This window comes from Vulpes vulpes, chromosome 5 (genome assembly GCF_048418805.1).
Source record: "Vulpes vulpes isolate BD-2025 chromosome 5, VulVul3, whole genome shotgun sequence".
Taxonomy (NCBI): domain Eukaryota; kingdom Metazoa; phylum Chordata; class Mammalia; order Carnivora; family Canidae; genus Vulpes; species Vulpes vulpes.
This window is the reverse complement of record NC_132784.1, coordinates 103,100,702-103,114,010: the sequence shown is the minus strand read 5'-3', so window position 1 is coordinate 103,114,010 and position 13,309 is coordinate 103,100,702. Positions and strand designations below refer to the sequence as shown.

At 38.3% G+C, this 13,309-nt stretch overlaps 1 protein-coding gene across 50 annotated transcripts in view; it reads left to right on the top strand.

The window, feature by feature from the left end:
* The window catches only part of ESRRG (estrogen related receptor gamma), a 617,890-nt gene extending 605,003 nt beyond the window's left edge, over nucleotides 1–12,887 (top strand). For all 50 annotated transcript variants that reach the window (XM_072759533.1, XM_072759528.1, XM_072759516.1 and 47 more), the window contains one exon: nucleotides 8,820–12,887. In XM_072759533.1, the coding sequence (XP_072615634.1) occupies nucleotides 8,820–9,064 (245 nt within the window). In that variant the 3' untranslated portion in view covers nucleotides 9,065–12,887. The remainder of the gene's footprint in view (nucleotides 1–8,819) is intronic.
* The last annotated feature ends 422 nt before the right edge of the window (nucleotides 12,888–13,309 follow it).

The following is a 13,309-nucleotide window of genomic DNA, read 5'->3' as shown; positions in this document are numbered from 1 at the left end:
TTCTAAACATAGTTTTAGATATTGATCAAGAGATAATCTTTTTTTTTTTTTTTAGAATCTTTCTGTAGACTTTTTTTTTTTTTTTTTTTTTTTAGCTTTTGCTGGGAATCTCATTTGATTTCCGCAATGTGCCTGTGAGGTAGACATGAGACATATCCAATAGCATTTTTACCAGTAGCTGAAGCAAGCTGATAAGATGTGTGGCCACTATAAAGCAGAGGGTTGGGCCCTCTGTCTCTGTCTAACAATAAGCTATTTCTATTCCACAAATAAGTATATAGCATGTCTATAAAAGGATCAACGCAGAAGACTAGCCAATGCCATTTTACATCTGCTAATCTAAATTAGTACTTTTAATTTAGTTTAGAATTTTGCACTCACTTTATCTTGCTGTCTTCTTGTAGTTACAGTAGTATAAAACCACTCTTCAGGGCAGCCTGGGTGGTTTTGTGGTTTAGTGCCGCCCTCAGCCCAGGGTGTGCGTGATCCTGGGGACCCAGGATCCAGTCCTGCATCAAGCTCCCTGCATGGAGCCTGCTTTTCCCTCTGCCTGTGTCTCTGCCTCTTTCTCTCTCTCTCTCTCTCTCTCTCTGTCTAAATAAATAAATAAATAAATAAATATCTTAAAAAAAACAAAACACTCTTCAAAGTGACAAAAAAGATTTGGAGACAAAATGTTTACTACCTTTATAGGATTTAATAAAAAATAAATATGGGTGGGTCTTTTGTGGCAGGTAGATATTTGTATTTAACTTTTTCCTATATCAAACCATAATTAATACTCTCTGTGAAATCAAAATGAGATTTTTCCATATCCTAGTCTATTTTTCTTTATTTTTTGCTCAAATCTGCCATCACTGTTTAGATTAATTTTGCTTAAGATGATATTTGAATTGAAGTAGGTGGTGGTTTTATTTCATGCATATAATGATATCTCAAATTTTTATGTAAGAAATAACTGGGTTTTTAATGTTTCTTATCATATTAAATGATCACTATGCGTTGACAAAGTGTAAGAAATATTTGCTGCAAGTGTCTCTGCTTCCAACTGGATATTAAGTATATAAATACTCTATAATTGCTTTACTTCTAGGGAATGACATAATATAACATTATTTTCATTTATAGATCTTAATGACTAATCCTTGCAAAAAGGTCATTAGCATGGTGCAGATCATTTATGATATTGGGAAATACCAAAATATTTACCACCCAAGTTGCTATCAACATTCACCTTTTTTTTTTAAGATTTTGTTTGGAGGGATCCCTGGGTGGCGCAGCGGTTTGGCGCCTGCCTTTGGCCCAGGTCGCGATCCTGGAGACCCGGGATCGAATCCCACGTCGGGCTCCCGGTGCATGGAGCCTGCTTCTCCCTCTGCCTGTGTCTCTGCCTCTCTCTCTCCCTGTGTGACTATCATAAATAAATAAAAATTAAAAAATAAATAAAAAAAAAGATTTTGTTTGGAGGGGGAGGGAAGAGAGCAAGGAGGAGTGGTGGAAGGGCAGAGGGAGAAGAAGGAGGAGGAAGCAGACTCCCTGCTGAGCAGGGAGCTCCACTGACCAAAGACCAATGGGGTGGGGGTGGGGGCTCTATCTCAGGATCCTGAGATCATGACCTGAGCCAAAATCAAAAGTCAGACACTCAACCAACTGAGCCACCCAGGCACCCTTCAACACTCATTTACTGAGGATAATTGTCTCAATCACTTCTGTGCAAGGAGTTAGAATAGAAAGCTCCTAGATAAGTGTTAGATATTGGAAGGAGGGAGGGGACTTGAGTAGTTGGAGGGAAATAAAAGAGTCTTAATAGGGAACTCCAATTATGCAGGGTAAACAGAATAATGATAACAATAATTTGGGATTTATGAGAGGGAAGCCTGGAGGAAAGAAACTATGAGCTATGGATCTGTGGTTCAACACCTAATATAAATACAGTAGAAGAATGATTTGCGGGGCTAGTATAAATGTTGGAGTCTGGCTTGATAGCCAGGGTAAGAAATGAGAAAGGCAGGTCTCTCCCAAAAATGCATGTCTCTCCATGCGAAGCTGTAAAATCAGTTCTGTTCTTCTCGCCATGGTTAAGCACAAAATAAGAATTGTTATTGCTTCTCCAACATGAGAATTCTAATTTTTCTGCGTTAGGAAAGTCCCGAGAAGTCTTTTGATCCAACCTCCCAGTTGGTATGTGAACAGCTTCCTTGGCATTTCTGCCAAGTGTTTCTACCAGCTTGCTCAGAATTCTGCTTAACTCACTACTTTCTAGAAGTGAAACTTCCATTGGAAGTTTCTCACTACCCCTCTCTCCATCTCTGCCTCTCACAATTTTAAGATGAAATAAAACATAGATTAAACACACACACACACACACACACACACACACACACACACACACACACCAACCTCCCCTAAATGTATAACTTAATGAATATATTAGTTTTCTAAGGCCGCTCCAACAAATTGCCGCAACTTGGTAACTTTAAACAGTACTTATTTATACTCTTACTGTGCTGGAGATCAGAAGTCCATAATCATTTTTACAAGATTAAAGACTAGATATACACTGGGCAGCTATCCTTCTGGAGACTCTAAGGGAATACCTCTTTCCCTGCCTTTTCCAGTTTCTAGAGTGATATTCCCTGCATTGCTTGACTTAGGGCACCTGCCACTATCTCCAAGGCAGCAGCGTAGCATCATACTTCAGTGGTAACATTGCCACCTTCCTCCTTGCCTCTCTTCCATAAGGACACTTTTGACTTCATTGAAGACCCTCCTGGATAACCTAGAATAATCTCCCATAGCAGATCTTTACAGCTACAGAGTCTACTTTGCCATACAAGGTGACATTCAGGTTCCCAGAACGGACTACCTGGATATCTTTGGAGCCATTTTGCATCCTTCCCATGACCAAGGATGGGAAATAAAAATTTGTGAGATATCCCAGAAGCCCCACCATGTGTCTTATCCCTATCTCAGCCTTCCTCCTTTCCCACAAAAGTAACCACTATCCTGTTGTGGTTTTTATCCATTCCTTGTGTTTCATTATGGCTTTACTACTAAATATGTATCCTCAGATGTGATAGTTTAGTCTTGCTCGTTTCCAAAACAAAACAAAACAAAATTAATGGAGTTTGTAACCTTCTTTTAATCTAAAAATTCATCTTTCATTTTCATATTCTCATAATTTCTCTGTTGAAGAAATCAGGGCATTTGGCTTGCACAGCTTCCCACAGTCTGGACTTTACAGATTGCATAGTCTGGGTGCAGTTTGTCATGTTTCTCTGCCCTTTGCATTTTGTGCAAATTGACAACTGGATCCAGAGACTGAGTTTCAATCCCTGTGTCACCTCTATGGGGTATGCTGTTCATTGGGAGTCACACAGTGTCCTTTTGTGTCTATAGGATGAATGCAACTGTTGATGCTCATTACCTATATCCATTCATTGCTGGGGGTTGCAAAATGATGATCTGTGATTTTTTCATCTCTTCTTTATAGTCAGTCATTTGGATACTTATATAAAATGATGCTTCATGTCTCTTATTGATTATTGATGATGCAATTTATATAGGAACTTGATTCTTTCCCTTTATTCACCAGTTTTCAAAATAAAGAATTGATGTTCTATCTTTTAAAAATGGATTATAATCAAATGTATGTAAATATATTCAATGGATTTCTTTATTCCTCTTTTTTTGTTTTTTAGAGAGAGAGAGAGAGAGAGAGCTCAAGAAGCAGGTATGGGGGGAGGTGGAGAGGGAGAATCTTAAGCAGGTGCTATGCCCAGTGCATAACCCAACACGGATCTCGATCTCGACCCTGAGATTGTGGCCTAAGCTGAAATCAAGAGTCAGATGCTTTACCAACTGAGCCACCCAGTTAGCCACCCAATCCTATTCAGTGGATTTCAGTCAATTGCAATTATAATCCTTTTGGAAAATAAAATTGTCCCATTTTCAGTCAGCGGGAATCTCTTCAGGTTGTCTTCTGGAATCTTTCTGAATGGCTTAGTAGTTGTAGATAGTACCCTTTAATCTAATATAAGATGTTTCATACTTATCTTAACTATTTCCTTGCTGAAGCCTGGAATCTAATTATTGCACATTATTGCATTCCTGGGTTTGGCCATCCTTCCTAGGCCTTCTCAGTGGACAGAGCTAGGAACACACACAGTCCTGTTGTGTGCGTGTGTGTGCATGTGTGTGTTGGGGATACCTTGTCACTTAGTTTTGTTTGTAAGTGTTGTCTATGAGTTTTTAGTTTGGCCATCTAGTCGTTCTTTTTCCTATGTGCAGATTTGGAAAGATTAAATAATTTGCTACCACTGCCATCTTCCTAGAACCTAGTCTACCTATTTCTAAAGTTTATGACTGACACCATTTTTGGAAATTCAGGGTCAACTATCTATGTCAATCAAGAGCTGGTTCGCAGTTCTTCAGTACCCAGCCAATTGCAGCCAGGAGGATAGCTCTGTTAGATTCCTTATATATTGTATATAAAAATTTTAAGATCAAATTATCTTCTAGAAAATAGACTTTTGCTCACTTCTCTGTGTTTTCTATCATGTTGCATTTCATTCCTTTAGTGATTGGAGAGTCCCATCGGCTCACCCCTTATTACCCCTATTCATGTAGGCAATTTATAAACACTAAAGAAATCAACACTGGGTTCCTCTGAGTGTTGATTTATATTATGTGCTAGACTTGACTCTGAATGTGCTTTGTCAGTTCCACCCTCAAAATAAGATTTGGCACCATTGAGAAACTATTGTCAAGAATGAGCTACAAGTCCTAGAGACAGTTCCCAAACATTTGGGCATTCAGGAGTAGCTATGCCCATGCCCACAATAGTTAAAATATTTATCACAGAAAAAGGCAATATTTTATTTCAGGTAAAATACAAAAATGAGATATTTTGCAGTGGCTCTGAGTCTCACTGAATTTTGCAACTGTAGTTGTGTGAGGATATTTAGTTCTCTTCCCAAAATAAATGATCCGAACTAGACAAGTTCCTTTAGGATCCCACTTAACAGAATAAAGTATTGGAATTTAATGATAGGGTTCTATTTTATTATTAAGTGCTGAAATTTAATATGTAGGTGACAATATAGGCTTCATGCGAACACTGGTTATCTTTTGAAGTCTGGATTCTTCTGGAATAGAATACTCTTGTTGTTTGCAACCCTGGCTTGGCCATAGAAGCACCTAGATTTTTAAAAATACAGATGATGGCTTGGAGCTAGCTACAATTTTCTGATTAATAAATCTGGGCTTGGGCCCAGACATCCTTGTTTTTAACCACTCACCCAGTATTTTTTAATGTTATAGGCTCCCTGTGTCTACTTAGTTCATAAGTCTATGATTCCCATTATTAAGTTTCACTGGTTTTCATTAGCACAAATACTGGGACCATTTCCTTTAAAATATAAAGTGAAAAAGAAACCAGCTCCAACAACCAAAGCTAAATAATTACATAAATTAATGCCAGTTCTCTTGAGCCTGGCATAAATGTATAAATGTAGCCCAAAGAGCAAAACAGAGATTAAAGCCACAGAGCCAGAACTTGAACTAGGATCCCTAATGGAGATTAATATTTTCTTCAGCAGTCTGCCAGCTGAATCATGGTCTAATTAAATAGTTCAGATTTAGTGAGTTTGCATTTAAAGTATTAGCAGATCTGAGAATGGGTAAAGCTAAAATGAGTTAGAATCTTTTCTGTAAATGGGAAGTTAAATTATCATAGTAATTTGATTAAATCATTTTTAAATCTCTCAAGCTAAATCACAGCCTTTAAAGAATAGTTTGAAGTCTTAATTGCTGTTTGTGAGCATATCTCTCTGCTATTTGTTCTCGCCTCATTTCCTGGGACATCCTATAATATATCTCCTGCCGGGCAAGAGTAGTGGGGAAGGCAAGGCTTGGGGTGGGGGCTGAGGTGACTCTGCAGCTCACTTCAAGCGTTTAAAGATCTGCCATGGAGAAGAAGGACATTAATTCTGTATCCTTCCAATATTTAGAACCAGGACCAAAGGCTGGAAGTTGTAGACAGACTTGGAAAAATCTGAAGAGGACATTTCGAATAATTGGTCTGTCTCATAAAATAGAATGTTCTACATACATCTGGAAATGTCTTCATTAGCAATGTAGAGAAGATTCTTTTTTTTTCTTTTTAAGATTTTAGTTATTTATTTGACACAGAGAGAAAGAGAGTGCACAAGTAGGCATAGCAGCAGGCAGAGGGAGAAGCAGGCTCCTTGATGAGCAGAGAGCCCCATATGGGGCCTTGATCCCAGGACCCTGGGATCATAACCTGAGCCGAGCTGAAGGCAGACACTTCGACTGCCACCCAGGTACCCCCAGGAATATAGAGAAGATTCTTTATGAAGATGGAAGTTTGAATAAGATAGACTCAGAAGATCATTTTAACTCATTTTTTAAAAAATGACTATGCCAAGTGGTATGCATTCTAGCAGCATATTTTGATACAAAGAAACCTGAGTTAAACCTAATAACTCTGATGCAGCCGGTGCCAGGTGACTTCCTGGCAGCCAGGAGATGAAATGAGGCAGTGTTCAGAAAGGGCATATCGGAGGCCTTACCCGAAACGGGTGTTTAATATATGGTCTATTTATTATATTTATTCCACTTTTCCTTTGGTTTGATGGGAAAGTAGTTTAAAGTTGTCTGTAAGGATGCAATTCCTCTTTCCCCATCCACTTATTCCTCTTTCCACTTTGAATACTTTGAGGCCCAGGATATTTGGTAAGTCCATCTTCTCTCCCTTTCCTTATGTGCAAGGTCAGTTTTTTGAAACCTGGATGCTCACCATAAGTGTGTGCCTGGGCCTACCATTTCCCCTTCAGACAGCATTTAACAGGAAAAATAGAAAAAAAAAAAAAAAAAAGTTCAGTGCACGTTGTCATCTCCATGACAGGTTTCCCCTAACATTGCCAGTCCTTAGACATCTTTGGAAATGACGTGTGCTTGTTGCTATGAGAAGACACATAGGAAGTGGATGAGATTGTCGTCTGAAAGGAGCCGGAGTGGAGAGAGGCCTGAGGAGAAACAATCCACAGGGACAGGCTAGCTTCTGTGTTGGGAAATGACCCGAGTTTCGCTCCAGGGTACCACTGTCGACCTTAACAACCTGAAAGAATTCTTCTTGGCTCCACCAGGCAGGAGTAGAGTCGTATTCCAAGTGACTCAAAACTCTTTTTGAGAAATGTGTCCTTAACTATCTCGTGTAAACAGTGATCAGTTTACCAAGGATGTGCTGAAAATGCTGAAATGATTTCAAAATGACAATGTAAAACAACAAAATGCAAAAAAACCTTTTAAACAGGTTCCTGGTTATGGCTGTCAGCCTTCTAATTACGTTGCCATAATTTTTTTTTTTTTTACCATATGTTTAGCCACTTGATTTTAAATTACATTTCCTCTCTCTTTTTGCACATGTGACCTGATATTTGAATTATAGGAAAGATTAGGCTAACTACATATATCTTAGAGCTCTGCATTCTCAGAGAAGGAGAATTATTAAACATGAAGAATCCCCCAAAGACTCCATTATGTGTAATTAACAGATAAACTGTCATCAGAATCAATAAAACGTGCTAAATGATTCAAACTTGTATATAATTAAGTGTCTGTTTTAGAGCTAGAGCAGTAACTTTTCTTTTTCCCCCACATCTCACATTTCTCAAAAGAATAATTGTGGCAACCCTGTTAACCCTTTCTTTGCTTGATCAAATTAGATTTTTAAATTAGTCACTTAAGGGCAAAGTTCACCTTCACAAATGTGAAAAATATTTCAGAACTCGTTAATCTAAAGACTTCATTTGTTTTTCAGTACAGCAGACTGGATGAGGATGCTTTAATGAACTGTTAACAGTACACTGAAAATCTTGAAAGGATAAGCAATTTTTTGTGGTTTTTGGATAGTCTACACCTGAATGTAGTGTTAGATTTGGTTTCTTTATACAGAATTCTTAAAACCTTGGTCATCAGTTGTTGTTTTTTTGTTTGTTTGTTTTTTTCCTTTTGGGAAATAAGAGCTTTCTGAGGGCAAGATCATAATTTTATTTTATTTTATTTATTTTTAAGATCATAGTTTTAGACAATGTTACTTCCACACCACTTAGAATAATGCTTTTATTTTTTAAATTTTTTTAAAGGGGAGAGATTTTTTTTAAGATTATTTATTTATTTATTTGACAGAGAATGAGCCAGAGAGCAGGAGCAGGGGTGGGTGGGGGGGATGGCAGAGGGAGAGGGAGAAGCAGGCTCCCCACTGAGCATGGAGCCTTACTGGGATTCAAACCCAGGACCCCAGGATCATGACTTGAGCCGAAGGCAGATGCTTAACAGACTGAACCAGAATAATACTTTTAATAGGCGTCCTTCGATAATTGCTGGCTGAGTGAATAAACACATGAATGGGATAATGAATATGGTGAATGAGATAATGAATAAAGTAACAGAGATTGTGATCTGATAAAAGAAAGTCTCTGATTGTTTCATCTTAGGAGGAAAAAAAAACAAAACAAAGCAAAACAAAAAAAAAAAGAAAAAAAACCCACACTTTGAAATAATGGATTTTTTTTGGGGGGGGGGTAACTTCTGTGTTGGAAATCCATGGTGGAAGTCACCTGCTGGAGGGCAATTTAGAAAAAGGAAAAAAAAATAGAGGTTTCTGGAATCGTAAAATTCTCTGAGCAGATCACAAGGCTTAGAGAGCCCCGAGAGGCCCAAGAATAATATCGAGGTTCCCCCGCGTGGGCTTCGGTTCTTACTGACCCTGTTCTGTCTCCCGCTTTGTCGCGCAGACTCCATGCACATAGAGGACGTGGAGGCTGTTCAGAAGCTGCAGGATGTGTTGCACGAGGCGCTGCAGGATTACGAGGCGGGCCAGCACATGGAGGACCCGCGCAGGGCCGGCAAGATGCTGATGACGCTGCCGCTCCTGAGGCAGACCTCCACCAAGGCGGTGCAGCACTTCTACAACATCAAACTAGAAGGCAAAGTCCCCATGCACAAACTTTTTTTGGAAATGCTGGAGGCCAAGGTCTGACTACAGGCTTCCCGGGCCTTCCTAACCTGCACGCCGGAAAAGGGAAAACTAAACCCAAGAGCGATGTCGAAGAAACTTAGCGTTTAGTTACCAACATCAAAAATCAACGGACTGCACTGATCATTTAGCAGCAAGACTATGAAGCAGCTTTCAGATTCCTCCGAATCCTCCTGATGCGTTTCTTTCTCCCTTTTCTCATCTTCCTTCTGCCTTCCTTCCCTCCTTTCTCGTCCGCTTTATTGCTTTCTTTTCTCCCTCCCTGAGTCTTCCTCTCCCTCATTTCGTGGCTTCCTTCACTACTGCTTCCCTTTCTCCTTCACTCCCTCCTTCCCTCTTCCTCCTCCTCCTCCTCGCCTCCTTCTCTTTCCTCCTCCTTCCCCTTTCTACTCAACTGAACATTTCTCTAGCTGTAAGGAAATTGTCCCCTGCCTTGCCTTGCCTTGTCTGTCCTTCCTTCCTTTCCTTTTTCTTCCTTCTTTCCTTCCTTCCTTCCTTCCTTCCTTCCTTTTATTTCTTCCTTCCTTCCTTTCCTTTCTTCCTTTCCCTTCTTCCTTTCCTTTCCTTTCCTTTCCTTTCCTTTCCCTCCCCCCTCCCTCCCTCCCTTCCTTCCTTCTGCTGCTGAACTTTTAAAAGAGGTCTCTAACCGAAGTGAGATGGAAGCCAGCCCTGCCAAAGGATGGAGATCCATAATATGGATACCAGTGAGCTTGTTGTGAACCATAACGTCCCCAATGACTAAGGAATCAAAGCGAGAGAGAACCAACGTACCTAAAAGTACAGCGCAACACAGACCAATTGACTTGAGTGCAGTATTAGATTTCACGGGAGCAGCCTCTAATTAGACAACTTCAGCAACGTGGCATCGGCTGCTTCTTATCATTGCTTTTCCATCTAGATCAGTTACAGCCATTTGATTCCTTAATTGTTTTTTCAAGTCTTCCAGGTATTTGTTAGTTTAGCTACTATGTAACTTTTTCAGGGAATAGTTTAAGCTTTATTCATTCATGCAATACTAAAGAGAAATAAGAATACTGCGATTTTGTGCTGGCTTTGAACACTTATGAACAATAATGAAGGACAAATGAATCCTGAAGGAAGATTTTTAAAAAAAAATTGTTTTGTTTCTTCTTACAAATGGAGATTTTTTTGTACCAGCTTTACCACTTTTCAGCCATTTATTAATATGGGAATTTAACTTACTCAAGCAATAGTTGAAGGGAAGGTGCATATTATCACGGATGCAATTTATGTTGTGTGCCAGTCTGGTCCCAAACATCAATTTCTTAACATGAGCTCCAGTTTACCTAAATGTTCACTAACACAAAGGATTAGATTACACCTACAGTGACTCCGAGTAGTCACGCACGTAAAGCACTGCACATGGAGTACAGATCCGTAGAATGATCAGGAGTGCGCCTCTCTACCTGGGAGGCACAGTTGCCATATGATTTCTAGCTGCCATGGTGGTTAGGAATGAGATACTGCCTGTTTGCAAAGTTACAGACCTTGTCTCCGAAGGAGCTGTGAGCCAGTATTCATTTAAGAGGCAATAAGGCAAACGCCAGAATTTGAGAAAAAAAAACCACAAAAACAAACAAACAGATCATCAAAGACAGCAGACGCCTGACCAAATTCTAAAACCTAATCTTTATGAGTTTATTCATTTAGGAATGTTTGTTTAAATTAATCTGCAGTTTTTACCAAGAGCTAAGCCAATAGGTGTGCTTCTCAACCAGTATTGTCACAGCAAGAAAGTCAGTCAGGTTCCAGACTGTTAAGAGGTGTAATCTAATGAAGAAATCAATTAGATGCCCCCGAAATCTACAGTCGCTGAATAACCAATAAACAGTAACCTCCATCAAATGCTATACCAATGGACCAGTGTTAGTAGCTGCTCTCTGTACTATGTGAACAGTCTTATTCTATGTACACAGATGTAATTAAAATTGTAATCCTAACAAACAAAAGAAATGTAGTTCAGCTTTTCAATGTTTCATGTTTGCTGTGCTTTTCTGAATTTTATGTTGCATTCAAAGACTGTTGTCTTGTTCTTCTTGTGGTGTTTGGATTCTTGTGGTGTGTGCTTTTAGACACAGGGTAGAATTAGAGACAATATTGGATGTACACTTCCTCAGGAGACTACAGTAGTATATTCTATTCCTTACCAGTAATAAGGTTCTTCCTAATAATAATTAAGAGATTGAAACTCCAAACAAGTACTCATTATGAACAGATACACATCAGAATCATAATAATATTTTCAAAACAAGGAATAATTTCTCTAATGGTTTATTATAGAATACCAATGTATAGCTTAGAAATAAAACTTTGAATATTTCAAGAATATAGATAAGTCTAATTTTTAAATGCTGTATATATATGGCTTTCACTCAATCATCTCTCAGATGTTGTTATTAACTAGCTCTGTGTTGTTGCAAAACTTTTTGGTGCGGACACGTTTCCAAAACTATTGCTACTTTGTGTGCTTTAAACAAAATACCTTGGGTTGATGTTTCATCAGCCTCGTGCTAGGAATACTGTGTATCTATCATTAGCTATATGGGACTATATCGTAGATTGTGGTTTCTCAGTAGAGAAGTGACTGTAGTGTGATTCTAGATAAATCATCATTAGCAATTCATTCAGATGGTCAATAACTTGAAATTTATAGCTGTGATAGGAGTTCAGAAATTGGCACATCCCTTTAAAAATAACAACAGAAAATACAACTCCTGGGAAAAAAAAAAGGTGCTGATTCTATAAGATTATTTATATATGTAAGTATTTAAAAAGATTATTTTCCAGAAAGTTTGTGCAGGGTTTAAGTTGCTACTATCCAACCACACTATATATAAGTAAAATATATACAATATATACGTTGTTTTCACTGTATCACATTAAAGTACTTGGGCTTCAGAAGTCAGAGCCAACCAACTGAAAACCTGAGATGGAGATGGGTGCAAAGAATCAAGTACAAATTTTAGTTTTCAGTTTAAGTGACTCTTGGCATTACCGAGAACAAGGATCTCACAAATAGGAAACACAACTTAAAACGTAGATCTAAAAAAAGAACTGCACGGGCTTTAGGGTAAATGCTCATCTTAATTAAACCTCGCTCGAGGTAAGTTTTTTCGAGTTTCAAGCAAGACCATTTACTTAATGTGAAGTTTTGGAAAGTGAGAAAAGTGTATGTTTTCGCCATATGATTTTAAATTTTTATTTTGCTTCTTTTAGGTTTGTTCTTATTTAAAGCAATAGGATCGTGTGACTACCTGTAGTTACACTTGTGTTTCAATCAGATCAGATTGTTGTATTTATTCCACTATTTTGCATTTAAATGATAACATAAAAGATATGAAATATTTAAAACTGCTATTTTTCTTATAGAAGAGAAAATGGGTGTTGGTGATTGTATTTTAATTATTTAAGCGTCTCTGTTTACCTGCCTAGGAAAACATTTTATGGCAGTCTTATGTGCAAAGATCGTAAAAGGACAAAAAAAATTTAAACTGCTTATCATAATCCAGGAGTTGCATTATAGCCAGTAGTAAAAAGAATAATAATAATAATAAAACCATGTCTATAGCTGTAGATGGGCTTCACATCTGTAAAGCAATCAATTGTATATTTTTGTGATGTGTACCATACTGTGTGCTCCCGCAAATGTCCATTTGTGTAAATGTATTTATTTTATATTGTATATATTGTTAAATGCAAAAAGGAGATATGATTCTGTAACTCCAATCAGTTCAGATGTGTAACTCAAATTATTATGCCTTTCAGGATGATGGTAGAGCAATATTAAACAAGCTTCCACTTTTGATTGCTCTTTTGTATTGCGTTTCTTTTTGTTCCGCCCACTGAGGACCTGAATCAATAAACACTGCCCTTTGTTGCTTCCACGCAGACAGTATCTCCGAGTACCTATTCCCTAAAAATAAAGTAGGAGTTTAAATAAGAGCTATATAAAGGCTTGTCAGAATGAATTCGAGGGTGCCGAGAGACATTTTGCATATTTAAGAGTATGCAAAGTGTCTCATGGCACATTAGAATTCATTCTGACAAGCCTTTATATAGCTCTTATTTAAACTTAAAGCATCCCCACATCATCCTGCATTACTCAAAATCATCGCCTCTGTGTCAATGTCATAACAGAAAACTTTCCCCCTATTTTAAGATCGTATTAAAACCTGCTCGAGATACCTATTATTGCCCTCCCTCTGCAAGGAAGCGAGGGCTTGCACG